General features: G+C 46.4%; 13 protein-coding genes across 13 annotated transcripts; 6 read left to right on the top strand and 7 right to left on the bottom strand.

The window, feature by feature from the left end:
- Positions 1-301: 301 nt before the first annotated feature.
- ARB_03429 (uncharacterized protein) lies at positions 302-2,312 on the bottom strand (the record flags this gene model as incomplete). Its single annotated transcript, XM_003010681.1, has 5 exons — positions 302-988; positions 1,045-1,816; positions 1,885-2,011; positions 2,086-2,122; positions 2,211-2,312. 5 exons carry the CDS (start codon positions 2,310-2,312, stop codon positions 302-304), a joined length of 1,725 nt encoding a protein of 574 aa, XP_003010727.1.
- A 522-nt stretch (positions 2,313-2,834) lies between these two features.
- ARB_03428 (uncharacterized protein) lies at positions 2,835-3,690 on the bottom strand (the record flags this gene model as incomplete). The annotated part of the gene is made up of 2 exons (XM_003010680.1): positions 2,835-3,271; positions 3,339-3,690. 2 exons carry the CDS (start codon positions 3,688-3,690, stop codon positions 2,835-2,837), a joined length of 789 nt encoding a protein of 262 aa, XP_003010726.1.
- Positions 3,691-3,892: 202 nt separating this feature from the next.
- On the bottom strand, positions 3,893-4,192 carry ARB_03427 (uncharacterized protein; the record flags this gene model as incomplete). Its single annotated transcript, XM_003010679.1, has 1 exon — positions 3,893-4,192. The coding sequence occupies one exon, from the start codon at positions 4,190-4,192 to the stop codon at positions 3,893-3,895; it is 300 nt and encodes a 99-aa protein (XP_003010725.1).
- Positions 4,193-4,727: 535 nt separating this feature from the next.
- On the top strand, positions 4,728-5,461 carry ARB_03426 (uncharacterized protein; the record flags this gene model as incomplete). The annotated part of the gene is made up of 2 exons (XM_003010678.1): positions 4,728-4,800; positions 4,881-5,461. 2 exons carry the CDS (start codon positions 4,728-4,730, stop codon positions 5,459-5,461), a joined length of 654 nt encoding a protein of 217 aa, XP_003010724.1.
- Positions 5,462-6,170: 709 nt separating this feature from the next.
- On the top strand, positions 6,171-6,857 carry ARB_03425 (uncharacterized protein; the record flags this gene model as incomplete). The annotated part of the gene is made up of 1 exon (XM_003010677.1): positions 6,171-6,857. The coding sequence occupies one exon, from the start codon at positions 6,171-6,173 to the stop codon at positions 6,855-6,857; it is 687 nt and encodes a 228-aa protein (XP_003010723.1).
- A 397-nt stretch (positions 6,858-7,254) lies between these two features.
- ARB_03424 (uncharacterized protein) lies at positions 7,255-8,070 on the bottom strand (the record flags this gene model as incomplete). Its single annotated transcript, XM_003010676.1, has 1 exon — positions 7,255-8,070. The coding sequence occupies one exon, from the start codon at positions 8,068-8,070 to the stop codon at positions 7,255-7,257; it is 816 nt and encodes a 271-aa protein (XP_003010722.1).
- A 1,385-nt stretch (positions 8,071-9,455) lies between these two features.
- ARB_03423 (uncharacterized protein) lies at positions 9,456-10,373 on the bottom strand (the record flags this gene model as incomplete). Its single annotated transcript, XM_003010675.1, has 1 exon — positions 9,456-10,373. One exon carries the CDS (start codon positions 10,371-10,373, stop codon positions 9,456-9,458), a length of 918 nt encoding a protein of 305 aa, XP_003010721.1.
- A 4,398-nt stretch (positions 10,374-14,771) lies between these two features.
- On the bottom strand, positions 14,772-14,915 carry ARB_03422 (uncharacterized protein; the record flags this gene model as incomplete). The annotated part of the gene is made up of 1 exon (XM_003010674.1): positions 14,772-14,915. The coding sequence occupies one exon, from the start codon at positions 14,913-14,915 to the stop codon at positions 14,772-14,774; it is 144 nt and encodes a 47-aa protein (XP_003010720.1).
- A 666-nt stretch (positions 14,916-15,581) lies between these two features.
- On the top strand, positions 15,582-17,039 carry ARB_03421 (uncharacterized protein; the record flags this gene model as incomplete). Its single annotated transcript, XM_003010673.1, has 2 exons — positions 15,582-16,220; positions 16,299-17,039. 2 exons carry the CDS (start codon positions 15,582-15,584, stop codon positions 17,037-17,039), a joined length of 1,380 nt encoding a protein of 459 aa, XP_003010719.1.
- Positions 17,040-18,322: 1,283 nt separating this feature from the next.
- On the top strand, positions 18,323-23,083 carry ARB_03420 (uncharacterized protein; the record flags this gene model as incomplete). Its single annotated transcript, XM_003010672.1, has 5 exons — positions 18,323-18,471; positions 18,524-18,883; positions 18,969-19,842; positions 19,902-20,162; positions 20,225-23,083. 5 exons carry the CDS (start codon positions 18,323-18,325, stop codon positions 23,081-23,083), a joined length of 4,503 nt encoding a protein of 1,500 aa, XP_003010718.1.
- Positions 23,084-23,391: 308 nt separating this feature from the next.
- Positions 23,392-24,940, top strand: ARB_03419 (uncharacterized protein; the record flags this gene model as incomplete). The annotated part of the gene is made up of 2 exons (XM_003010671.1): positions 23,392-23,910; positions 23,969-24,940. The coding sequence occupies 2 exons, from the start codon at positions 23,392-23,394 to the stop codon at positions 24,938-24,940; spliced, it is 1,491 nt and encodes a 496-aa protein (XP_003010717.1).
- Positions 24,941-25,142: 202 nt separating this feature from the next.
- ARB_03418 (uncharacterized protein) lies at positions 25,143-26,196 on the bottom strand (the record flags this gene model as incomplete). Its single annotated transcript, XM_003010670.1, has 2 exons — positions 25,143-25,835; positions 25,894-26,196. The coding sequence occupies 2 exons, from the start codon at positions 26,194-26,196 to the stop codon at positions 25,143-25,145; spliced, it is 996 nt and encodes a 331-aa protein (XP_003010716.1).
- A 454-nt stretch (positions 26,197-26,650) lies between these two features.
- ARB_03417 (prefoldin subunit 3) lies at positions 26,651-27,413 on the top strand (the record flags this gene model as incomplete). Its single annotated transcript, XM_003010669.1, has 3 exons — positions 26,651-26,914; positions 26,992-27,225; positions 27,291-27,413. The coding sequence occupies 3 exons, from the start codon at positions 26,651-26,653 to the stop codon at positions 27,411-27,413; spliced, it is 621 nt and encodes a 206-aa protein (XP_003010715.1).
- Between the last annotated feature and the right edge of the window lie 47 nt (positions 27,414-27,460).

Here is a 27,460-nt window from a genome sequence, read left to right as displayed (position 1 = left end):
ACGCAAATCTTTATCTACTCACTTTTGAATGAAATAATAGCAAAGACACCATCTACTACGGAGTTAGTGTATGCAGACGCTTCTAATCGAGATGCATTGGTATTATCCTAATTGGTTTTCATATCATATCACTGTAGTTAAGTTACAGAGAAGTACGGACACTAGAAGACAAATTAACCAAAGCGTAATAACTATTAAATTCATTGGAAAAAGACCAACGCATTATCATCAAATATCCATCTCCGTCTAATGTAGCCATTTATGCGTGCTTTTGTATGCTCCCCCATTTTTCGTCATAAGTTTATGCACCATTTTCAACTACCTGGGGAGGTTCCACAGCGCCACGAACTCCTCCCTTTCCACCGATCTCACGGGCAGTTACTTGGACAGCAAGTTGTTCGTTAACGCTGACCATAACTTCAATCTTGCTCTGAGGCTTAACATCGCGTATAGCAAACTCAGCAATAGGCTTAGAGACATTCCATGCGATTTCACGGACTTCTTCCTCCTCATCTTCCTCATCATCGTTGTCGTCGTCGTCGTCCTCATCTTCATCTTCGGCCTTGGGCTTAGGTTCAACCTTGGTGACCTTAATTTCACGAGTTCCTTCGCAAATACGGACGAGAACATCACCGCCGTCCTTTGGAGCAGGGTATTGAGCGGAGCGACGGGCTGGGAGGGCAGTCTCGGTGTTTAAAAGTGGCCTAAATATACAATTGGCCTCGTCAGAAGAAACGAGCTGGACTCCAATGGCCTTGGAAAGGTGAGCGGTAACAGTGACCATTGGGTGTGTGGATTGCTCGATGTCAGCCATTTCGAATTCTTCAATGAGAGAAGCCTGAATGGCGGCACCCCTGACAGCTACATCGGAGGGGTGAATGGCGGTTGGCGAGGTAGCTGGTGCAAGGACAGTTGTGGTATCAGGGAATAGAGACTGGACAAGACGAGCAATCTTTGGAGTATGCGATGTTCCACCACAGAGAATGACCTACACGATGTAAGCATATATTTTAGAATACTAGACACAAAGCTGAATGTACAAACCTCGTCGATATCAAGCAGATCAAGCTCGGCTTTCTGGACTGCCTGCTTGATGAGGTCGGTGAAGCTTCCAAAGACCTTTCCGGAGAGAAGTTCGTATCTTAAACGGTTAACGTTAGAAGTAAAGTCGATGCCGTTAGCAAGACTCTCGATGCTCAAAGAGGCGTTTGTGCCAATACTAAGAGCCTTCTTTGTCGCTTCAGCCTCGAGCTTTAGCTTAGCCAAGCTTCGAGCTTCTTCCCTGGGATCTATTTTATGCTTCTTGATGAACTCCTTGGCGAAGTGGTCAATGAGGACCTGGTCCAACTGGGCACCTCCCAGTTCATAATCATGGGCAGTAGCCAAGATGGTATACATGCCACCTCTGGAGGCGATAACAGTAACGTCAGATCGAGTGCCACCCAAATCAGCAACAACAACAAGCTTGTCGGTGACAACAGTATCAGGCCGAGCGTCGTATGCTACAACAGCAGCAACTGGCTCATGGATGAACTGGAGAACCTCTATACCGGCTCCCTTCGCAGCTTCCATCAATGCGGATCGCTGCGCATCAGTGAAATTTGTGGGAACAGTGATGACGGCGGCATTGACGTGTTTGCCAACATATTCAGAGGCAGAGTTCTTTAGGCGACGGAGATGGCGAGTGGTAACTTCCGACACAGTAAGTGTGCTTTTCTCCTCCTCGGTGCCTTCTTGCACGGTGAAAGCAATAGTGGACTCATGCTGTTGTGGGTGAGCGGATTGATGGCATGGCGTAGGGTCTATCGATTTGAACCTGGATATGACGGTCAGCCGAATGCTTCCCAACCAATTGTTCTTGCATCGGAATAGGCTTGATATTACTCTTTTCCAAGAAAATCTCTGAAGTAGGCGATGGTGTCGGCCGGATGTCGGACAATCTGAGATTTGGCTTGTGTGCCATGGTATTCATCACCATCAACATACGAGATTATGGAGGGGATATGGCGATCTGGAATTGGGTAAAAATTCGAATGTTAGTCTATTGGTCCGATACCAATCTCGAAGGAGGGGAATCCTACTAACCTCCATCTTCGTTCGCAATAACTTCGGCTTTTCCATCCTGCCCATGTAACACGCAAGAGTCAGAGAAAGAAATAAGATACAACCTGCGAACAGCTTCGTTCAATGGTATCTGGTCTACCACTTACAGGCGAGGTATAAGCAATGGAACTGTTGGAGTTGCCAAAGGAGATACCGATAGCACACCGCTCAGTCGCATCCGAGGCGACGCCAGCAGCTTGATCGCTCATATTTTCTTCCTTCTGATAAACAAGGAGGTTATGTCGGCCTCCAGAAGAACAGCAGTGTCAATGAAGAATTGGGCTGTTGAGACGGGGTTTCGTGGCGGGCAGATTGGCAGGTCGGCAGCGACTTTTTGGCGGCACAAGAAGTGGAAAAAAACTTTTGCCTCGTTTTGGCTTTTTTTTTTCTTCTTCTGGCGGTTGACGAAAGCTTATCGATAGTTAACCAACACTTCCTGTACGACGAAAGATGGAAAAAGAGAAGAACGAGATTTCTTTGCTATCGCCATGGAGGATATCAGATGCCATTGGAAGATACTTTATGTTCTCGAAGTCATCCTCTATTTACTCTAACACTTCACGTTCTAAACCCCATATAATAATTAGATCAATCGCCAAAATGGTAGTCGCCAGAGTATGTATCAACATCACAACAAGAGTCTATATCACAGCGAAAATGCCACATAAAACCGAAAATAAAAGAAAAGAAAGAAAATATAGACAACTCTAAGGTATAAGGGAACCAGTTAATCAGTTAGACGCATCCTTCTGGCTCTGAGAGCTAGCACTCATAGTCGGACGGGTGGTGGGGAGGACCTGGCTCGCCATCTCCTTCTGCTTCATCTTGCCGTAGCCGTAGATGAGACCGCTAAAGAATCCCAGAAGAATGGCTGAGACACCACCAAACGTGACAGGAGTATCGAAAAATACGAGTCCGCTAATTGCAAGTGGGAGCTTGTTCAAATACCCAACGAATGAATAGGTTGTTGACGAAGTTTTGCGAATGCACCAGGCAGATGAGTAGGAGATGAAGATGGCCCCTAGACCGGAGTATAACATGCCAATGAGAATATTGTTGCGCGATTCAGCAGGGAAGTTCTTGGCCAGGTTAGCCGAAGACCAGTCTTCGGTGACCAGAGAACAGATAATCATAATGGGCAGGGATATTAAGTTATTATAAAGCATAGCTAGTTCCGGTCAGTTTGCGTTTCCAAGGCTTCGTGATTGATCAATTGGTTGAAGAATGTCACTTACTATCCCAGTCTTTGAAGTTCAGAGAGGTGATAAACTTGCGCGTTCCCAAGACGTATAAAGCCGTGCAGATAACATTAAGACCCATCCAGGCATATCCGGCATTCAATGTAGAGATAGCAGCAGCAGTCTCTCCTGAATGCCCGAAACCATTGACAGCAGCCTGAATATCAGCCCACGCAGCTACGACGGAGCTGAGCACCATACAACCGAAGGACAGCATAATCAGCGGGGTGACGCTTCCACCGAACCACAAGACTTCGCCATACGCAATGACAACGATCGTCAAATTCTTAAAGATGGTATACACCGGAACAGATAGAAATTGAAGAGCCTTGATACTGGTATAGATCATGCTCACGAAGAACACAGACACTGGGAGCCCTGATTCAGAATATTAGCATGATAAGAACCCACATAATGCTTCAATTAGCCGTGACATGGGTACGTACATTTCTTGACCTTAGAACTTTCTAAAGCAACGAGGTTAGGGATAAATCCCGCTTGCTTTAAGACTAAAATCGCAGCGGTGCAAAGCACGGACTAGTGAATATATGTTAGCGTAGAATATTGATAGAAAATATCTGGAGTACAAATGGAAATAACGAATATACCTGGATAGCTAGATAAAGGAAGTTCAAATTCCAGGATGAGCCCGAAACGACATACTTGTTCACAACTGTCATACTGATCGAAGAGAAGCAGTAGGCGAGAACAGCCGCACCAGGGCTGTTCTCAAGCTGTGATAAGATCCCACCCATGCTGCCGCTATCGCCGCGAGCCCGGTACTGGGATGCAGGTCTGAATTTCTCGTCTCTTCTGCTCATATCCTGATCCTCGTTCTTCTTGTTCGACATGATGCTTTCGTTCCAAGGGGTATCAACTAATGGAGACTACTAATCCAATGGTTGTTCGGTGCTACCTCCTCTTGCCCGTGGGGTTTATAGTAGGATATACAAATATGTTCGAAATAGAGACTCAAAATCACAGAACCATCTGCGACCAAAATGCGCCAAACTTATTCATTGATTTGTGATATTCCATCTCTCCTGATTTTTTTTTTCTTCAGTATTTATTTCAGCCTCGAAAGAGTGCGCGTCGCGAGAATATGCCGATTCTATTGGCTGGTTGATACGATTCTGGCCCGTCCCGGAAGCCAATAAACGACATTATGTGGTTTATGCTTATTTACATAAGTGACCAATGATAAGCAATTATAAAAAATATAAGCCAATAATAAAATCCTACTATAATCCAATAAAATGACATCATCAGCAAAAGCAAACTCAGAGGGCACCTCTCTCTTTCTTCGCGGCAAAGGACTTTGCTCCACGACAGCACAGCATGACTGGGTGATAAGTTTGCCTGCGAGATGCCACCCTGATACTGACCATGGCAAAACTGAAACCCGAGCCGGAGCTTGTTTTTGAAAGAAAGAACAAGGATCTGCTCAAAATCCCTAAAAGTACAGTATCCTAGCTAGGGGCTTTCAACCTTGCGTTATTACTCCAGCTCTCACGACAAGATCTAACCGTTCCTGCACAGATGCGCGAATTGAGAAACGACCAATTCCTCACCCCCCAGCTGCATCCCCTTATGCAGGAGCCAATGTACCCAAGGTCGTTTATGTCTCAACCAAGTCTCCGTTTATGAGCATTGCGAAACGCGTCCAAAAATTGCTGAGGGAAGCCGAAAAACGTGCTACACAGAGTATTTGCCTGGGGAATAAGAAGAAGTCTGGCAAGGACAAGCTTACACAGCTTAAAAATGCTTCGGAGGCGTTACGAAAAGAGCCAGTCTTTATCAAGGCGACGGGGCGTGCCATTGACAAGGCCATGGAAGTGGGAAAGTGGTTTGACAAAAAGGATGGGTTTACCACCAAGGTGAAGACTGGGACAGTCATGGTGGTAGACGATATTGTTCGAGTTGAGGTGATAGAAGCTGAAAAGCAGCTTATGGGCGACGCCCAACAAATTGACGACCAAGAAGATGTTACATCCAAGGCGGATGCTGAAAAGAAGCAGGGAAAGAACAACAGCAAACCTGATAACGGAGATTTATCTGATCTACCCGACTCTAGAACTCGCTGGGTGAACATGGTAGAAATCACGATAACGATGGACTGAGACCTGTATGCGCTATGGGGCAGGTAATATCGCATCGAATATCACCCTGGTCATTCCTCCGCGCATATTTAGGTGCCAGGTTAATTTGACAATCAGTCAGTGGATCTAGCTGGCCAGCAAACATTTAACTGAAGGCCACAGCCTGTTGAATGCTGAAGTACTTCTGCCACACCCAGCAGGCATGGCAAGGCGGCTTTGAGAAGTACTCTACAGAAGTAAGATATCAGATCGGGCCTTCCCACGTTAACAGTCTTATGTTGGATGCTTTGAATGACATTGGATATATGCAGCTGAGCTGCTCATCATCTATGCTCGCGGAGTATCAATCGTATTAGTTGGGCCTAAGAAAGGACACAATATCTTGAACGTGTAGTTGTCTTGGCATGAGCTGAAGTGTGGATGATGTCACAAGATCTGAGCCTTCTCAATATCAAAGCAACACGCGAGCACCAGCCGCCATAACAAACCAGATACTCAAAAATTACATCTATGTGTATATAACAAGCGTTTACTACATCCTAACCCGGCCTCGTTTTGCTTCGGTCGTTATTACGGACGAACGCGTGTCTCAACTTGTGTGGCGACTATCACAGCATTTTAGTTTGCTCAGCCTCAGGATATCCCGATGCTGCCGTATGGTTTGAGCTCCACGAATACCTCGACTCTATAATATGATCATCTTATAACCCATCTACAGCAATCTACCAATATGTCGAATGTTCACACTCCGCCCCCTTCGTACGGAGAATCAGCACAAACACCTGCTCCACCTCCGCTGGGCCGGCCAGAACTATCACCTTTAACCCTCGATGGCAATCTGATCTATCCGGTCGTCCCTCCAACAACGGCCCTGTACGAGCTAACTCACGAGCTAGATGCTGGATACAGGAAAATCGGAATTTCCCGTCTTTGTCCCAACAGGAACACAGCCCAGCACGGGAATGTAAGAGAAAAACACATATATGATTTCTCACAACCTATATTTTCTTCTTCCGTTGAGATAACAGGGAAAAGAAAGAGTTGCCTGTCCGCTGCTTTGTGTCTACGTATGTCTCGCGGCATCATTAAGAGAGGATGGGAGCTCTTTCGGCTGCGTTTAAACGGACAGACGGACGATCTGATATTTCGCATAAGACCCAGACATAGCCCGGAAAAGCAAGAAACGCTGCAATGGGAAGATGCAAACCAATCTCTTGTTGCCATTGAGACCGTCTGTATACCTGGTGGTTCTAATGTGAGGCCTGTGTTCCACATTGTTTGTGATATGGATGATCGATTTATTGATGCCCTGATCACTGCCTGGTGTGCAAAAATATGGATTGGACACCAATTTAGTGCAGCAGCAATGAGAGACCCAGAAGGCGATATGGGTGCGTCTCGTACTTTCGGGGGTTGATTAAGGTGGATATGTTCTCATTACTTTACGTGGATATTCACGCCCAACACCTTGATGGGATACGGTTCATTGGAATGATGGAGTTTATTATGAATATGGATATATATAATCGTTTTTGGACACAACGGGGGTCACTTCAAATGTCTCGGGAATAATAAGACCAATATGATATTTTCTAGCGAAAATGATTGAGCTCCAGCACAGCCTCATCATGTAGTGGGGTTATACGCTGTGTTATGCTACTATACTTCATGGTAAAAAGCCCAGAAGGACATTAAATCATTTGGATATGATGTTAGTCTAGAGAATGTCCGTGGACTAAGTCCAAAGCTACGCAGCAATGCAAGCACTCATTCGGGGGGCAAGGGTGTCTACTCGAGTGTGGAATTCATTCATTTCATTTCCCTACCCCCATCTCCTTCAGCACCCGCAAAACCAGTTTCTTCTGTTCCACAAAATCCAGCCTCTTCTCATCCGTCTCTCTCAGACACCTCCCAATAGCCACCACCATCATAACCCCAACGTCACCCTCTGCAGAGCTGTCAACCCAGACTTTCCCATTCCTCCCCACAGCAATTTCAAACCCACCATAACTTTCAAATTTCCTCCCCAACTCTTCCAACACAATAACACCGCCGGGTCCAGCGCCATCTTTCCTTTCCGGACCAGTCATCATCAACCTAGATGCAAACAGTGTGGAAACATCAAACATCATCCCACCATTCAACGGCCCAAGGCCATCAGGCTCTGCCTTTCCGGTAGCAGGGTTGACGCAAGTAAGTTCGACCTCTCCGCCTGCACCCACGCCCACAGATAGAATACGTGCATAAACTAGCTCGCCAGCCTTAAGCTGCGGCCTTGTTTTCTTTGTTGCTCCTTCAAAGGCGAGTTGACCGAGGAATGCATGTGGCGAGTTAGGAGATATTATGCAGTGAAAGAAATCAGGACTCGAGTGGTGTATCTGGGCAATTATCAGGTCATTCTGGCATGGTATATAGCGTGTACTGGGAAACGGGAGGATTGAAGTTGTTGCATTCCGCTTGTTGTCGGATGCAAGAAGCCCCGCCTGCGAGGCTGCGATTATTTGTGAGGTCGGCTCCTGCGACTCCTGTGCTTTGGCCTGTGATGTAAGTAGATGGAGGTTCGGCCCTAATTTAGGAGCATTGGGCTGTGATAATTGAAGTATGTCCCCAGGGAGGATGGTTGATGTCATGGTGATCTAGATGAACCCAGCGCCGAACGCCTTGACCGATGGCCTCAGCAACAGTATATTGAGCTGGAGGTATAATTAAAGTGCAGTAAATCAGATCTGCAACACGGACCGTTTGATCGATAATAACTCAAAGCGTTGTAAGTATTGTTAAAATAAAAAATAATTGAAAAAAAAAAAAAAGAAGAAGAAGAAGAAGAAGCCGGAGCTGATGCCGGCAAAACGTCGCGTTCACTTTTTTCACTATCTCTGGCTTATCGATAACTAAAATCACGTGAACTCCTGGGCGCTCTAGAGAAGTTTTAGAAAAAAAAGGAGTCGAAAGTTGCCATGTTTCATCTTTGTTTGAGGGCGATGACAGAACTTGTTGCAGTGTTCAGGCCCTCAAAGACGGAGGATACGAAGTTTCGTCGATCGGCAGCGGTTCTGACATTGTTTTTCCCAACGTATTATGATCAACAGAGCGCCGTGCAGACTGTGTAAAGGGGCTATTGAATGAGCACTGGACTATGACAAAGCGTACCATGGGTGTTAATATCAGAATCGCTGCATGCGCAACCAAGCAAGAGACAAGATACTCCAAGAGATTGAACACCCCTCACTTGAACAGTTGCATATCGGCATTGGCTTAAAGTATAATCTATTCCCCAGTCGAACTATACATGCAAGTGTACCCCGTATGAGATGCTCACTAGTTTAGGGTGCAACGTTCCTGAGCCTTAGGTTTCAAAGTACCACCAGTACCAGGAGTATTATGGTTCTATATGGGTTCTATAGCTCTGGCATGCAATAATGACGTCCTTGAAACCCCTGTTAATGAATCAATAATATAGATTCTTATTGTAACTGCCCGTGTATGAACTAAGTATCGGTACTAGGACTCAAGCGAAACTTAGTATGAAATAAATTGTAAATATAATTCTGAGCATTCATTATTCAGAATTGGTACGGAGTACTCCGTATCCAAAGACCGAATGCAAGGAGGATGGATTTGCTGGGGGTATCAGCCTTACTTCTCTCTGTTCTGTCTCCTGTACAGGTTATGGAGTAAATGATGAGCGGGAGGCTGCGGGTTTGCCTTCGGGATATGTAAGGGTACATGTATGTGGGGAGTATAGCATTGCTTTTTGCAAATCTGCTGATCAATATGCGATAACTACAGTAATTATGATCCCCCCTGGAATGAACGAGTCCGTATAGCTATGCTTAGAAATACTAGATGAGGAAAAGCGGTGGTCCTGGAGAAGAGCAAGGAGTAGTAGCCGTCACAGAAGCAGACGCACAGGTACATAAGATGGAGAAACGACATATACATGGATAAAGGCAGGGTTATGTGTATATGTGGCCAGAAGAAGTACTCTGCATGTAATTTTTCTTTTTTGCCCGTTTTACATCAAGGTTCCTTGACTGATCAAAGTACAACGTCCAGAGAGAACGATACGCTTAACGCTTGTCCCATTCTCATCCAGCCCGATCTGGAGGCAGAGTTGGCTCGATCGGCCCGTTGTGGTGGTTTGCTTCATTGCAAATGCATGGCTTGAGTTATTTCCTCCCTTCTGCAGCGCCAAGTATGCCGCAAGAGTGGAACATGCGCCAGCAGTAGCAGTCTGTTCAACACCATCTTGGATTACCCGCACCTGAAGACTGGTGATGTAGGGCTCCTCTGTGAAGTCGGCTTCGTCCTGGACAAAATAGACGGCACCATAGTGGCGACTAACAACTGACTCGTCAACGGCTCTTTGTTTCCAACTCGTATCAAGTTCGGGAGTCGGCGGTTCACCGGCTTCGAGAAGGTTCAGAAGGTTAGGGCTGTTGGTGAAATCCACCAATGTGTAGGTCACTCCCGTGGCGATCGACAAGATTGGGTACGATGCCTTCATCTTCTTCACATCCTCGACATTAGAGAGGCTTGGCTGTATTGCCAGTATCTCATCTTTTCTTGTTTCTCGACCGTGGATGTGGACGTTGTGCGGCATCAGAAGAACGCCAACCTGACGTAGTGGATCATATTCGGCGCGGAAGACCAGCTCATTGTACTGGATAAAGCATTCCAAAAAGGCAGCTGATGCGGATTTCTCTGCTTCTGTGCCCCCACGCGGAGCAGGTACTGGTGTTGTCGAGTCAAGAGGGTTCTCCTGAAATATGTATAACGCAACACCTAGGATAGCCTCAAAGGCCAAAGGCTTATGCGCTTTGGTCGCACCAAACAGTTCCAATTTCCGAACATTCTTGCCAATTTTCTCCAGGTACACTGGTTCGTGTAAGAATGCGGTATTATTATATCCGAATTCTATGGCAATCTGCATCTTCCGCTCCTGTGAGAGGGGATCATCCTTCTTCAGCCGCACCACCGCAAGTGGGCTTCCATCATATCTGCCATGAACAAGAGATGAAAAGCGTTAGACATCTAGAGATAGCAATAAAAAAACGCAGTGTAATATGGGCTTGCAGCAGGAGAAATGGGTGTTGTTGAGTGTTTTATTGATTCGACAGAGATCTACCCTCATCTCCGGATCCAAAAAGCCGGTTCTTCGTATCCAGTTGAGAGATGGGGTTGAAAAAAAAATGCGAAGCTATCGAGGTAATATCAACCTTTCTGATGTGAACACATCAAGGGTCACTAAGATTTGGACATGTCAGTGATGAACTGCATATGTAGCTCGATATTTGGTCAACCAAATAATGACGAAGAGGAGAGAGGACAGGGAAAAAAGAAACGAGAGTTATCCCGTATTATTGCCAGAGTGTGAATGGCCGGATGAACTGCACTGGGATGCGGTGGCTTGTCCTTGGACCTACCAAAACTACGAGGTCCAGCCTCCATTTCCACGAGCGGGCGCCTTTTCCGATGCAGGTCTTCCAGTCGCCCTCTTCTCTGTAGGTACTCCGTACAGAGCAGCTATCCCAATGCCACAACTATACCTGGTGTCTTTGGATCTCCTGCGGGATGAAGATCACGTCTCGTCCTCGAAGGGTTTTTCCTCCTTCGCTTTCTGCAAAGGCCGAAGAAAAAGACAAGTCACGGGAAGTCCGAAAGTGGGTAAAGTCACGTGATAGATTCTTCATGTGCAAATGACGATTACCTAATAATAAGAATAACAAACAGCGAGTCTGGACGCTGCACGTTGACATTACGCCGGCGTATAGAAGAAGTACGGGCCTACAAAAGGAAGGTATTTCATGTATACGGGGAAATGGACGAGATCCAGCCATGAACATGGATATACTCCGTACTCCGTACACTATTCGATAATGCCATACTCCGTATCCCGGACGAGAGCTGGCTGTGGCCGTGGGACGAGCTTCTCTGCATTCTCTGGAAGCGGTGGCTTGTCTCGACATGACACTACTGGTGATGTGCAGCTTCAGCTCGTCAACTCGCTAGCCAGCTTGATACTGGCTTGTCCACGCTGTCTGGCTGATCAAGCGTGAACGGAGCCGTCATCATCCTTCGCGTATAATCTTATGCAATTCGACTGATAGGCTCTTGGTCGCTTACTTCTCACCAGCGAGGACGAATCGAACAGGGAAGAGCCTTTTGCTTTAATTTCATCTTACCAGCTAACTATCTGAGCACCCTCCCATGGGACAGCCGGAAGTAGTCAAAGACGCTATTGAAAAAGGCAGTCAGAGAACGTGAACATAAACGTGATCGCCACACAGGAGGGAGAGAAGGGGGGATGGGGGGGTCGGACAATAGCAGCCAGCTTTTATATGCTTTCAAGTCGGGGTGCAGGAACTTGGATGGGCGTGTGGACTCCTTTTTTTTTTAGGGAGATCGCTTTCTCACAAACAAAACACACTCACACACACACATCTTAGTTCCGCCCAGCCAGCCCACATTCCCTGCCTGCGTGGGTGTGGATTATGGCTGTGTGGATGTGGATGTGTGGATGATTTCTGGGAGCCCCCCCTTGCCTTGCTTGCGTATTCCAGGATGGTGATTGAAAGTAATAGGAGGAGAAGATGCTATCTCTTCTCGAAAGAGAAAGGCATTCCCACTCTTGGATCTCCCGATCAGTCGATTGACGTTTGATGCCCGGAGCATGAGATCCGTTTGAGGCCTCTCCATAAGGGCATTCGTGCCGTTCATTCGCCAGTTGGCCGTCACTGATCGTCTTCGCTCGGGTTGATCAGGCGGGGATGGCTGGTGTCTTATCCTTTCCACGGCGTGCCGTGGAGGTGTTCTAGCGTGAAGCCGAGACGCTGAGCTTGCCCGATGTTGATTAGCCGTTTGATCAAATACTACATCGAGCTCTGTGCGTTCAAACCCAAAGGCCGTTTTTCGCTTACACCTCGAGAGCGAGGACATGGGTCTGAATGTGAGAAACCGTTGGCGAAAGAGGCTAAAAATCTAGACTCCAGTCAAGGAGTTGAAGCAGAAAGGGAGAGACAATGGTGGAAGCCATTCGACCAGGGTTCGTTACGCCTACGGGCTCCTTGTCTTTCACTCCCTTTCTTTCCCCCTTCTCTTCCAACTGGCAGGACGGAGTAGATATAAGCATATAAGGAGCATGGCCGGGTGCAGCATGCTGCATAACCGTCTAAGCGACCTGTAAAATGTTATAAATATGCCTTCAGTCTCGGCCTGTTGTCTGTATTATTGCCATTATTGAGAGGGATGGGCTGAAGAAGCGTGTTTAAGGCGGTTGGTCAACACTAAATCAAGCCGCCACGGAGGCTGTGGAGATGGCGATGATGGCCTGTCACAAATCTGATCTGGCACATTTTTGGTTTTTTTTTTTTTTTTTTTTTTTTTTTTTTTTTTTTTTTTTTTTTTTTTTTTTTTGGCCCATATCTTGTTTTTCCTTCTTCAGCTAAAGTTCAGAGCCCACGCTTCTTTTCTGGCCTCCTGCTGCTGTGATTCGCAATCGACTCTTTTGCCCGCCTTGCTTTTCTCTGCTCGACTCTTTTCTTGGGACCCGTTGTACCGTATTATTGGGCGCGGAGCTTTACAATCCCGTTCCCATGGCCAAAACAAAATAAGACGAGGGCAAAAGAGAAAAAAAAAAAAAATAAATAAATAAAAAATAAAGAATGAATAAAAAAAAAAACTGAGAGCTCATCTTTCTTAACGGGGGGCTTGAGCAGAAAGTATAACGACGGTCTCGTTCGTATCTTGAGAATCGCCTTTGTTATGAGGTGGAGGAGGAGCCTGTCGACCTGCAACTAGGAAGTGACCCTTGCCTGTCAGGCTACAGGAAAGCCCTGGCTGATGTGACTGGCCATAACGGAATATAATTGAAGTCCACGGATACTCCGTACGCATCTGATATGAGAACCCTCCTCTCTCGCAGGCTATATCGGACTACCCGCAAGATGCAGACGCCAAGACGGACAACAGGATCGAGCGTACCATTAGTCCATACTTATGCCCACTGACGGCTTCTCGCTGTGGTGACTGGTTGGGTACGAGGCGCTGTTTGCCAGGTGCTGTGGGCTCTGGTGTAATTCTCGAAATGGCTGTTTGTATTCTTTTCGCACCCGTAGCCTCACGGGCAAAAGTGAAGCCACAGCAGCCCATCGGGCTAATTTGATCAAAGGGAAGGAAAAAGTATCCTTCCTTCCGACGAACCACTGTTGTACCGAATTGCGGGCGGACAACTGTGTGCAGCAGAGACGCGGTTGACCTGCAGGTCAGGGATGTTACTTTGTACGCATACTTCCAGGGGTAAGTCGCTCATAAGGGCAAAAGAGAGGCCCATAATATCGTGAAAAATTGAGATTTTCCCAACTTTAATGATGGTATATTTCGCTCGGTACAGACGGGCGAGGATCCCTGAACCGCCGATGGAGGTTTAAAAAGACGGTTAAAATATATCTATCTGAGTATAGACCAAGTCCTGAAATTTCCAAGGATAGCTTTATCTGATATCGTATACGTATTTCGTAGAAGTCGACAGCATGGTGTTAATATAACATCCCTCCAAGGGTTCGGGGTCGACCATTTAAGCATGTAAGGAGGTCAATAATGGAGCGGAAAGGAAAAGAAGGGGCCCTCAGGATGCAAATGAAAAAAACAACTGACCAACTGCAAAAATCGCACTGGGCCGGCCACGGAGACTGGGATAGATGCATAGTGACTGCATAAAGCAGAAAAGGAAAGTAACCTTTTCCAACAGGTCTCACGTCCTACATCGTAGTTACATAAAGTAGTGCAGACGAGGCGAGAGTACTTACGTACCTGTAAAAGGAAAAAAAAAAAAAAAAAAAAAAAAAAAAAAAAAAAAAAAAAAAAAAAAAAAAAAAAGAGGATACATCCTCCAACCCACATACAGAGGGCGAAGGAGGAGGGCGAGTTCCTGCATGTTGAAAGTCTTCACTCCCCTTTTCTGAGGAAGCCCTTCGTAACTACTCCGTACTCCGTATTTTGTCTCCATCCGCAGGCAAAAAAGATGATGTGCGCTCTCAGCATTTCATCGGCGTTCTTGAAGGCAGATGGTTCCCCCAGGATGTTTCGACTAACGAGCCAGCCCGTTGGGAAAGCTAAGTTTGTTATCGAAAAATAATAAGGGAGGATCCGATCTATATAGTTAAGTACGGAGTAAAGTGTGGCGCCCTGGGGTTTCGTGGTCTCCACGTACCCTTTCGTCCTGCAGGTAAAAGAAAAATAATATATATCTTACAGCGCTTGTTAATTAGCAGTGGATCTAGATGTCTCGGGGGGTGGGACAGTGAATGTGACGACTCGATCTCATAGTAGTTTACTCGCCTTTTATCTTGCCTGTCGTCTCCCTTCTGCCGTCGTGATTTTCTGTCTCCTTCTCTTTTTTCTCCTCTCCTCCGCTCTGCTCTTCCGCGTCATTGATGTCCAGGGAAGCAAGAAGAAAAGAAAAAGAGAAGGACATTTAGAGGAGTCGCTGGTTTGACTATTGATTTTTCATTTCCCTTTTTCTCTTTCTGGTTGCTTTCGTTCTCTTCGTATATCTCGAGCCGGATTCATCTCGTCGTCTTCCTTGTTAGCAGTTGATATCGGCCTGGATCGGGTCGTCCGCTGACCTTTTTCGTCATTTCTTTTTCATACATACCTCTACTATTGACCATTTCCCCTCGCTGTCTTCCAAGCTTCGGTCAGCCTTCGTCTTCCTGGTTCTTGGTTCGTGTGGGTTGCGGCGCTGCTGTTGTTGTTGGATGGAGTAAGAGGATGACTGGTTTAGAGCGAGCACAAGCGAACCAAGTAAACAAATAACCACCACCAACCTCCGAAAAAAGAAAAACAACTTCCTGTCAACACGCACAGCACCACATACATACATCCAGACAAGACAGAGGCACAGGAGACAAGAGACAGCGCGCGCCTGTCTGCTGTTGACAAACGCCAGAAACAAGCCATCTCTTTCACGGCAGCAGGGAGATCAACCCGGTTCACGCTCTCGTTTTTAACCCGGCTCGCGTGGCTCCTTATTTACTTCCTCTCTCTTCCTCTCCCCCTCCCCCCTCTCTCTATCTCTCTCTACTGGCAAAGGACTTCCGACTTCAAATAATTATACCTCTCTACAAGCTGTATGTACGTCATGAACAGCCAAAACTCGAGCTCTGCCCCCAGCGGCAGCGAGGGTGCTGCTCTGCCGTGGATACTGGAGCACCTTCTGGCATATCCCGGGAGCTACGAGATCCCTCTACGCACCATGTACACGCTCAACTCTTCACCCCGAATGACGGACCTATCCAGCGTGTCTCCCACCTTGAATGGCTCTGCTTTTTCGAAGGCTAGCACAGCTCCATCTCCAACCGGTTCTGCACCCTCTTCGCGTCATGAGAAACACGGATCTGCCGACTCTTCCATGTCAGATACCGCTGCTCGATTCAAAGCCCAGATGATGGCCCAGATAGCCCAGCTGCCATCACAGCCAGCCTCTCTTCCGCCAAGCTTCATCACCTCTTTCGTTCGACGGTCTTTTCCCCCTGTACTAGAGGAGGTAGATTTTCCACAGGCCTTGACTGCGCTAGACTATCTCCGAGACTTGGAAAACCGCCGCAAGAGAGAAGTTGTTAACGCCTTTGACAGATTGGGCCTTACTGGAACCGAAAGCGAGAGACAGGAGCTCTCCAGACGGTACCCTGGTGTCTTGGCCTGGCTTAACAAAATCCAAGAAAACGAGAGAAACGTCATTGCCCTCTACACTCAAGTGTACCTCCGCATCCGATATTGGGTATGTATTAGCTGATATGCATTTTCATTATTATTGGTTGTTATATTTTTTCTTTATCACACTGCTAACAAGGTACAGGCGCTAGTGAACGAGATGCTTCTTACTCCGTTTAACAGATACAATTGCATTGCCTTGTTGAACACTCTATTTCCTCCACTGGATTCCAGACCACCAACCCCACATCTCAATGGGAAGCTACTGCTAGATCATCGAATGCGATTCTATGACTATATCTGCTCCTTTGAGAAAAAGGGTGTGCAGGTATTAAAACATGTCATTGAACAAGACAAACGACCAGAGGATAAGACTGGTTGGCCAGTTGCTAGATGCATGATTGATAAGTACCTTGACTTGGCTAACAGCATGATTAACGAATGCTCCGAAGTCACCGGTTGCCAACACTTTGCAGAATCCTCTGAGGGACAGCGCAAAGGACGAAAAGTCGACTCCGGAATTAGCTTCACCTCTTCTGAACGCCCCTCGACAAGTGGAAGCTCCTCTAGCAGTTCTAAAAACCTTACAAAGCCCTCCACACCACCAGCTCAAAGCCAGCAGCTCAAGGGCACAAATGGATCTACTCTAGAAAAAATCGCTCGGGAAATCAAGAAACTAAAATCTCGCGGCGATCTAAGAGATGCAGCCAAGGAACCTAAACGACCAAACACCGTCAAGAAGATCAAGTCGTCTGGCCTCCTAAGGGAAACCATGCGTGGTCTGTCCCTGAGTGACGAGCCTACCTTTGACCCAGACAAGTTCAAGCAACAGAGAAAACAATGGGAGGCAAAAAATGCACACAAGCTCAGACAAGCAGCTGAGTGAAAATGAGGAGAGAGACTACTGCTTCGTACAGCTCTCGGCCCTTTTGAACGAATTTCACGAATTTCTCTACGTGTCATATCTCCGCCACTCATCCTCTTTTTCTTTTTCACCTTCCCGGATAACTTCAACGATACCCCATTCGCATACATAATTTTCCGTGACAACAATGGATCCTTTCCTTTCGTTTCTTTTTTGTTTTCGACCTGGCAGACTTTCAACAGCCGAGATATTCTGCAACCACTGAATTTCGCAAGCCACCAGACTACTATCTGGAACCAGTTTCCTATTCTCCTCTCTCTCTGTCTTCCTCTTTTCCAGATGTCCACCACAACGACTCAGAACGATTCTCTTTATCAGGCCATGAATGAAAGAGGACCGGCTTCTTGCTTTTTGTTTCCATTCTCCTTGTCTTTCACACAAACGGCGCTCGGAGATTACAGGGTTCTTGTGTTTTTTTTAAAAAAATATTTACTACCATCTCTCGCGATTGATTTGACCTGACTTCCTCAACCGACAAATGGTCCAACAATCAAATACCCTCTTCGCTGGCCCACAGGTTAACCAAATTCTCAAATTTCCATTCCCGACCAACAACAATTGTTTGCAGGCAATAGGCCCCTATTGGAGGATTCCATTCTTGTATCTGTTCAGGCTCTGGCTCTCATAGCCTCTGCTGTTTTGCCCCATCTTGAGCTGGATGTTTGGTCACTCCTGTGTGTCTTTCTCTTCTTGCCTTTCTACCACTGGATGTACGCTTGACTCTGACCGACTGTACTCTGTTTACCTTCTCCTGAGCGATCGATCGAAAAAGTGTTACTGTTACTGTTAATCGTTAATCGCTAAAGTCGCTTCATTAGTAATTAATACATCTATGAGGTGCTGCCATACGTATTTGTATTCTAATAATATAATTAATTATTCAATGCTAATTTCTTCATAAATTTATTTACTAGTTATGGATTAACTCGCTGCTTGTTTACGTTGATGTCATCGTTTTGGTCGACCCAATTAGGGTATAAAACACGAAATCTGGCCAGAAGGCTGGAAACATCAGCAACGGCCAACTAATAAAATATCCAACACCAGACAGGCACTGCCAATTCGTCTTGTGAGCCCTGTTAGAAAGGCTTGGTGGCTCTGTGTTTCTTCTAGAATATGCATTTGCAGGAGAAATATAGAATCTGAAGCTTCCAGGCGCCCTACTTCAGCAGTTCCGCCATCTAGGCCCATCCCACCACCTATCACTTGCGCCCACAAGCTGCGGCCCCAACGACTCAGTAATAATGTCGACCATAGTTTCATGGTCCATACGGCCGTTGAGTCTGCTTTTAGCTGGCCTTGCGCTTCTTCCAAACGTATCTCAGGCCAATCCGTCTGTCAACGTTGCCTTGAGCGCTTCATTCAATTCAGCTCCTTACCTCGTGGAACTCCTGTAAGCCACCTAACCACCATTAGCCATTCCCTTACTGACATGTGAGTATCAGAGAAACAGCGGCCGAAGAGAACTCGACTTCCTATTTTCCCCTTCTCGATCGCATTGCCGATGGTAGATTCGTGGATGCCACCACCGAGAAAGACCTCTACGAACAATTCATTCAGGTGCTCAGCGAAGATGGCCATATTACGGATCCCGTTGCCTTGTCATCATTCAAGTTTGCATTGTCGATTCGATCCACTGCGCCGCGAATCCAGGCTCATTACCAATATTATAACTCCTCCGTTGAGAATTCGTTGATGGCGGCGCAGGATGCTGTGTGTCAGGTTTGGGCGCATTATGACGGATCTCAGTATTGTTCGCCTACTTTAGAGCATGCCCAGCAGCCTTTAATTGCTGGAAGGGACGAGTGCGTGAGTCGTTGATTTGTTGGAAAAGCGAGCGAGAAGAATAGTGGGATGGTTTGAAACGCTGCTAACTGCTGTTGCTTCTAGGTCACTTGAGAAACTGCTTCCTTTCGATCGTGTGTTGGCTGCTCCAAACGCCGAAGATGAGGAAAACCAGCAATCGCTAGTTTTATATGCCGATATAACCTCGCCTTTATTCAGCGAGTTCCACAAGGCAGTCAGCAGAAGAGCCAGAGATGGCGAGATGTCTTACAGGGTTCGTTACCGGCCATCGACGGCTGCGTCTAGATCAGCAACGCCTCTTTTCGTCAGTGGTTATGGAGTAGAACTTTCTCTCAAGCGTACCGATTACATCATGATTGATGATCGGGCTTCAGGAAAAAGCGACTCTAAGGAGGCTCCCCTTGACTCAAAGCCAACATTGGCAGTTGACGGACTCTCTGACAGCCCTACTGCTGACCTTGAACCTCTTTCGTCATCCGAAGTGTCAACTCTTGGATTGAATGCTGCGAGTTTTGTCATGAATAGTGATGACCCATTCGATACCCTCATCAAACTATCTGATGATTTCCCTAGGCACTCAAAGACAATTGCTGGCGTCAATGCAACCTCAGAATTTCTCGCTGAATATGAGGAAAATAGGAAAAATGGATTGCAGCCAGGTATAAACACTATGTGGATCAACGGTGTTCAAATGTCTCCTCAAAACATCGATGCTTTTTCCCTTCTAGCCCATCTAAGGCAGGAGCGGAAACTAATGAACTCGCTTAATGAACTTGGGTTGCAAGTACAAGAAGCCGTCAAGCTTTTGTCTCATCCAGCCATCACAATGGCCCAGAAAGTACACGGAAGCCAGAGGTACGACTATCGAGATGATATTGAGGGAGGGGGAGTTATCATCTGGCTCAATGATCTAGAAAAGGATTCTCGATATAAAGATTGGTCAGACGATATCATCACAGTAAGTTGAATCAGCTATTCTAAACTCCTTCAAGACCGAGTGCTTATAAAATAATATAGCTTCTGCAACCAACATATCCTGGCCAGTTCCATGAACTCCGTCGCGATGTTCACAACGTCATTGTTCCTTTGGATCTGGCAAATAAGGAAGACATTACTCTCTTTGTCGAGGAGATACAAGCTTTTGTTCTGAACAATGTTCCTATTAGATTCGGATTGGTTCCAACCCAGCTTAGTGAGCTCTCTAAGGAGCAGGCGAAGATTGCTTATCATTTGAATAAAACTTACGGACTTGAGTCTGTGTTTAGTTACTTTACCGAGGTTTGTCTTCGTCAAGCTATGTAATCACCACATGCGCAGAGGTGCTAACTTACTTACTTTAGATATACTCATCTCAGAAATTCAATCTACCCAGCAAAGTTGATTTTGAAACAGCTATCAAAGACAAGGAGCCGAAAGATGATCAGTCAGTAATCTTGTTTGAAGATGTGCTGAAATCTACTGAACTCGATGCCTTGATACAAAAGTCTAGAGGCTATCTCAAGAGATTAGCTATCGACAGAGAGAATCCTCCTGTATATGCCAACGCTATCCCCATTGAGCGTGACGAGCGATGGATGCACTTCCTAATCGACAGGTTGTTCAAAGATGTGCAGGGTTTGCAGCGGCGTATTTATGAAGGGGACTACCAGGGAGACGTTTGGCTTCCCAGCTTTTACCTGGAAGAAGCGTCTCCAAAATTCAACACATTGGTTATCCCCGACGACCCCAGTGACATAACCGTGAAAAGCATAAACAATGCTTATTCGAAATATAAGGAAGCTTTTGAGAACATTCCACGAATACCAGGGAAGGGCGATTCTGGCATAGATAAATGGGCCCAACTGGCACTTGTTATCGATCTAGATGATGAACATGGCGCAAAGCAATTGGCTAACGCGGTTGCTTTCCATAAAGCAAATCCAGAGGTGGAGGTTTTGATACTGCACAAGCCGTCGATGCCAGAAAATGGGCCAGGCCTGTCTACTGAGCTGCATAAACTCCTTGACGATGGACGTGATTTGGAAATAGATGCCATCGACGCTTTGCTTGACAAGGAAACGGAGAGCAAGAGGACCTCAGCCGATGCACAGAAGTTTTACTCGACTATCCAGCCAGTGATAACTGAGCTAGGAGCGGACGGGAATGGCATGCATGTTATTTTGAATGGAAGATTGATTGGACCCCTCAACCAGACAACAATCTTGGACACTCAGGATCTGGAATTGGCACTGCAGTATGAACGTTCCAAGCGCCTTACTCCTGTGGTAATAGCCCTCGAGTCACTAAAAGAAACCGATAAAATCCGTGATCACCTTGCCTTTGCAAGACTCACATCCATGGTAGCACTCTCGACAATTTCAGATATCCCGGAAGGAACTTTCCAAAGACCCCCGATGATCCGCACTGAAATTTTCAATAGCTGGGTCACCAAGCATTCAGCAATTACCGTATCGAACTCAGAAGCTCCCTTGATCAACATCGTTGCGACATTAGACCCCGCAACAGAAGTTGCTCAGCGGTGGATTCCCATCTTGAAAGTTTTGTCCCAGCTCCACGGTGTCTCTCTACGGATATTCTTGACTCCCCTAGAGACCATTAAGGAACTACCTGTGAAAAGGTTTTACAGACATGTCCTTGAACCTGCACCATCGTTCCGTGACGATGGCTCACTAAATCGACCTGGTGCTTCCTTCCATGGGGTTCCCCAGGAAGCATTACTGAACCTCGGCATGGATGTTCCGCCGTCATGGCTTGTGGCCCCTAAAGACTCAGTCCATGATCTAGATAATATAAAGTTGAGTTCTCTAAAAGAAGGCACCAATGTTGATGCCATTTACGAGCTTGAACATATCTTGATTGAGGGCCATTCCCGCGACATGTCTAAGAACAAGCCTCCGAGAGGTGTCCAGCTACTTCTAGGAACCGAAAGGGACCCTCATTTTACTGATACCATTATCATGGCAAATCTCGGCTATTTCCAGTTTAAGGCACAACCAGGGCACTGGCAGATAACATTGAAGCCGGGTAGAAGCGATAACATTTTCAATCTCGATAGTGTTGGTGGCATGGGTTACAGCCCTAAGCCGGGTGACGATAACAACGAAGTCTCGCTACTGTCATTCCAAGGAAAGACCCTCTTCCCTCGTTTGTCTCGCAAATCTGGCCACGAATCGGATGACGTTCTCGAGGATGGATCTAAGAAACAAGGTTCAGCAAAAAATCTTCTCTCCCAGGGGCTTGATTTCGCATCTGGTGTTTTCTCCGGTGTATCAAAGACGCGAAAGGAGAAACATGCGGACATTAACATTTTCTCAGTTGCCAGTGGCCATTTGTACGAGCGAATGCTGAACATCATGATGCTATCTGTGACGAAGCATACGAAACATTCTGTCAAATTCTGGTTCATTGAGCAATTCCTCTCACCTTCATTTAAGACATTTGTCCCTCACTTGGCTGAAAAGTACGGATTTTCTTATGAGATGGTTACATATAAATGGCCACATTGGCTCCGCCCACAGCGTGAAAAACAGAGAGAGATTTGGGGTTACAAGATCCTCTTCCTTGATGTGCTTTTCCCCTTGTCATTAGACAAGGTTATTTTCGTGGATGCAGACCAAATTGTCCGTACTGACATGTACGATCTCGTTTCTCTCGATCTAGAGGGAGCTCCATATGGCTTCACGCCAATGTGTGACTCCCGGACCGAGATCGAAGGCTTCCGGTTCTGGAACCAAGGATACTGGAAACGTTTCTTGCGTGGTCGACCGTACCACATTTCTGCGCTTTATGTTGTTGACCTGAACCGCTTCCGTGCTATCGCCGCTGGTGATAGGCTTAGAGGACAATACCAATCTCTATCTGCTGATCCAGAAAGTTTATCTAACCTTGACCAAGACCTACCAAACCACATGCAGCATTCTATTCCTATCAAGAGTCTTCCCCAGGACTGGCTTTGGTGCGAGACATGGTGTTCTGACGAGTCTCTCAAGACCGCCAAAACGATCGACCTCTGCAATAACCCAATGACCAAGGAACCAAAGCTCGACAGGGCAAGAAGACAAGTACCTGAATGGACTGTTTATGATGAAGAGATCGCACAGCTGGCACGGACAGTCGGCGCAAAAGACACTGAGTCGGATCATACCCAACATGAAGCCAAAGAGACAGAACCGGAGGATACGAGCAAGGACGAGTTGTGAAACGTGATTCCCCATTAAAATTTACTATACACAGATTCCTAGATTTACCAGCCGATGTTTAGAAACAAATTGTCTATTTTATATCCTTTTTGTCTCCACTTATATGGGCGGCGAGCTCCGCTGTCCGTCTGCCGCGGGCCATGCGTCACGTGCATTTACTTTAACCTTCCCACCATCTATAAATCAACGTCCATCCTACAGTGGAAAGAGTGTACTCATACGAAGACAGTTTCAGGGGGTTTTCTAGAGAAAACCTGTTGTAATTCTGTTTTGGAGCATAGTAGTGTCTATTTTCTTTTTAATTCACTATGGAGTCTAAGGATTCATCACAGAAACCAGGGGAGGCCGAAGTAGTGGTCATGGTCTCCTCAAGGGCAATAATCTCGGGCATACTTACTCCGGCTACTATTGTCATTTCAGTTGCAACAGGCAAAATAACTTCTGTCTCCAAGACTGTTCTTCCTGAATCTGAATTTAAAGGCCAAAATATCTCATATAAGGATTATTCTCCATGGGTTCTTATGCCGGGACTTGTCGATGCGCATGTGCATCTAAATGAACCTGGGCGAACAGAGTGGGAAGGATTCTATACGGGCACTCAAGCAGCGGCTTTTGGTGGTGTGACTACCGTCATTGATATGCCGTTGAATTCCATCCCTCCAACGACGACAGTTCCATGGCTGGAGGAAAAGGTCAAAGCAGCAGAGGGCCAATGTTGGGTTGACTATGCCTTCTATGGAGGGCTAGTGCCGAACAACGCCTCTGAGTTGAAATCCTTGGTAATGAGTAATGTAAAGGGATTTAAGGGGTTTTTGATTGACAGTGGTGTATGTATCGCTAGAATTATGCTCGAGGGTCAAAACACTGTTGCTAAACTTCTGATAGGTGGAGGAGTTCCCGGCTGTTTCCTCAGGAGATATCAAATCTGCAATGGAGGAATTAGCAAACGAGAAGACTGTTCTCATGTTCCACGCTGAGATGGAAAGCCCAGGGAACCCAGAAGATCAGGGGCATGGAGGATGCAGTACATTCAAGTCTCCAACATCATATTCAACTTTCCTATCATCCCGACCTCCCAAGCTTGAAACCACTGCAGTACAGGAAATCCTATCACTCTCTTACGTTGCACCAGATTTGCCTTTGCATATTGTACATTTGTCTGCTGTCGAATCAATCCCTATGCTGCGCGAGGCTCGTGGGAAAGGAGCAAAGATCACTGCAGAAACATGCTTCCATTACCTGTCTCTAGCTGCGGAAGATATCCAAGATGGTGATACGAGGTTCAAATGTTGTCCTCCAGTCCGTGGAAAAGCCAATCAAGACCAGCTTTGGGACGAACTACTTCGCCATTCCTCGGATGGGGTTATAAAAACAGTGGTTTCCGACCACTCGCCTTGTACGCCAAATTTGAAGATGCTTCCCAGCCATATCCCTGGGAACACAGGGGAAGTAAAATCCGGTGATTTTATGGAAGCTTGGGGAGGTATATCTTCCGTGGGTCTTGGGCTGCCCATCCTATGGACTGAAATACAAAGGCGATATAAGGGTGATTTTACTCCTGCGGGAAAACCATTCTTAGAGGAGATCGCTCGGTGGTGCTGCAGCAATACTGCTGCACAGGTATCATGCGATAAGCTAAAAGGCTCCTTGGCTGTCGGCTATGATGGTGATGTGTGCGTTTTTGATGACAAGGCGGAGTGGGTGGTCGAACCAAGCACCATGCTGTTCAGAAACAAATGTTCCCCGTACCAGGGGAAAACCATGAAGGGTATCGTAAGGGAGACCTGGTTGAGAGGCCGGAAGGTATTTACTCGGTCTGAGGGTTTTCACGGAACGTGCAGCGGTGTCCGAATTTGATCAAGCCAAGATTATATGCCTAGACGTCCTCGAATTTGCCCCTGAATAATACATGTATGCAATTCAAATGGTTACCCATGTTAACACCAATCAAGGAGATATGTAATGCTTCAAATCTTCCTTCTGTCTATGGGTTTTAAACATTAAAAATCACTCTATTGATTTGTGCAATGTTCGGGCACTATTTGACAATAACTTACCTTTACTCCTGCTCCAACTTGTTCTCTTTCTCCCTCCATTTGTCACGGACTCTCCTTCGAGCTCCACCGTTGACACCTTTACCCCATATCTCCTCTTTCTCACCATCCTTGAACGAAACGGATGTAGATACTTTTGCTGGGACCTGGTTCTTATCATGAGGTGGATCTTCAACTAACCCAATAAACACCTTCTTCTCAACTTTGGCCTTCTCTTTTGCCTTTGCAGTGGCTACTTTTCGGAGGTAAGAGGCATAAACCACCACTTCAGCAACGCCAACCAATATCCCAACAAATAGAGAGACGAACACCCGAAAAGGTTGCGAAGAAGGGGCGTGAGGATAATAATAATGGGAGTGAGGATCGCTGCTTGGGGAGCTAGGATGTCCTGACCAAGGCAGTAACGTAGACAGCTTTGGTATTCGGAAATTAGACAGACCCCAGTAAGTCGCGAATCCAGTAAATAGTATAGAGACGAGAATGTTCAGCACCAATGAAGGGGTGATAGGGTCGGATTCGTCATTTTCCATAAGAACGGACTGTTTAGCTCCATCATGTATCCGACTCGAGGGAGAAGCAAATATCGCAGCAGGCTGACGTTTCAATTCGGATGGAGAGAGAGGATGGAGGAGGGAATTGTATTGGTTTTGTTCTGCTTCTGCCAACAGCTTCGCTTTCAGGGCAAGGTACTCTGGACTCTAAAGCAGGTCTGTTAGACAACATAATCAGATGAAATACTATGTGGAAGTCACTCACTTGTGCAGGTTTCGGGGGTGGAGGAGGAATGTAGAGCTTCGTTCCACGGAGCAGGCTGTTCAACGTATACTTGCTGCCTTCGCAAGTCAGAGAATCAACCGTTTCCGCGACATCATCTTCTTCATCTGTATTTGTTGACCTCGATGGATGAGAAGAGAGCCTCCGTGCAATTGATATCAACTGCTCATGGGATATAGGATCGTTTAAGATGGGAGTTTCAGCTAAAGAAAGTTCCTCGCGTGCTGTCAAGGGAAGAGCTTTGATCGCGGAGATGATGGCTGGTGTAGCTGTCAATAGCACCATTATGGCTTAAGCAAAGGTGTAGCTCATCTATATTCTGTATAGACCCTGTTTGAACCCGAAATACCAGCTAGATGTATATATATAGTAGTGCAAGTCCTTCGAGCGAAGTTGTTGACATCGCCGTGTTGGTTTTCGACGGATCCAAAAAACGACGTCACTCTTTGGCGATCTTCCCACCACCACCAGAATATTGAATGTTATCAGGGACAAAAGTGCTGCCGCAACTTCCACTGCTCTGAACCATAGCATATCACATCCACAGGCGCACGTATACCTTTGAATTATGAGTTGCTGATACTCAAATATATCCAAGAGTCATCAACTTATCCGCCAAACACCCGTGAAGCCCATCGCGATGGCAGAGAGAGAAGCAGAAAAGTATACTGCCTTCCCCCACATTCAGTCTTCACGGCCACTTGAATGGAAAAGAGACCGTGAGAACATTAGCTGATATATGGAATTATACAGAAAGCGAACACTCCCTACCACGGGCTCGAATCCCCGTGGCATCCCCGCCGCTCCCTTCGTCGACAATGTTTCCGACTATGTGACTACCAGGGCGGATGTTGAGCCCACCCTACGGTCATTCCAGGAGATGGTGTCGAAATATCAGTTTATGGAGGTCAACACACAGAGACGCGCACAGGGACTGCAGCAAAAAATCCCAGATATAAGGAAAACACTGGAGACAGTCCGGTTTCTGAAGTCCCGGAGAGAGGTGCGGACACGATGATGTCCAATGGCTCTGTTTGATACAGGACCTCTTTAACACTGATAGCTAATACTATTTACCAGGCCGGTACCAACGAACCTATCCAAACTACATTCGACATGAACGATACGCTGTATGCCCATGCGACTGTATTGCCCGATGACACGGACGAGGTGTTTCTATGGCTTGGAGCAAATGTCATGCTTGCATATCCTATCGATGAAGCAGAACAGCTACTAGAGGAGAAGTTACAGGCGGCAGAATCAAGTTTTAAGAACTGTGAAGAGGATATGGAGTTTTTGAGGGAGCAGGTTACGGTCAGTTTACTCCTTTGTTTGAACGGAAAATATAGGTGTCTAACTAACTAATTGTTTGGTTCTAGACTCTTGAAGTTGCAACGGCCCGTGTGTATAACTGGGATGTAGTACAAAGACGAAAGGAGAAGGCTGAAGGTAAAGAAGAGGAATCAAAAGGTGAAACGGGACGGATACGGACAGACGGTTAGATTTGGATGGGTATAAAAAAAAGCGCATGTTTCTATGCTTGTGTTCC

The sequence above is a fragment of the Trichophyton benhamiae genome, assembly GCF_000151125.1.
Source record: "Trichophyton benhamiae CBS 112371 chromosome Unknown contix01456_5.r1.exp, whole genome shotgun sequence".
In the NCBI taxonomy this organism is placed as follows: Eukaryota; Fungi; Ascomycota; class Eurotiomycetes; order Onygenales; family Arthrodermataceae; genus Trichophyton; species Trichophyton benhamiae.
Note: the sequence above shows the minus strand (reverse complement) of the source record. Positions and strands in the feature narration are given on the sequence as shown.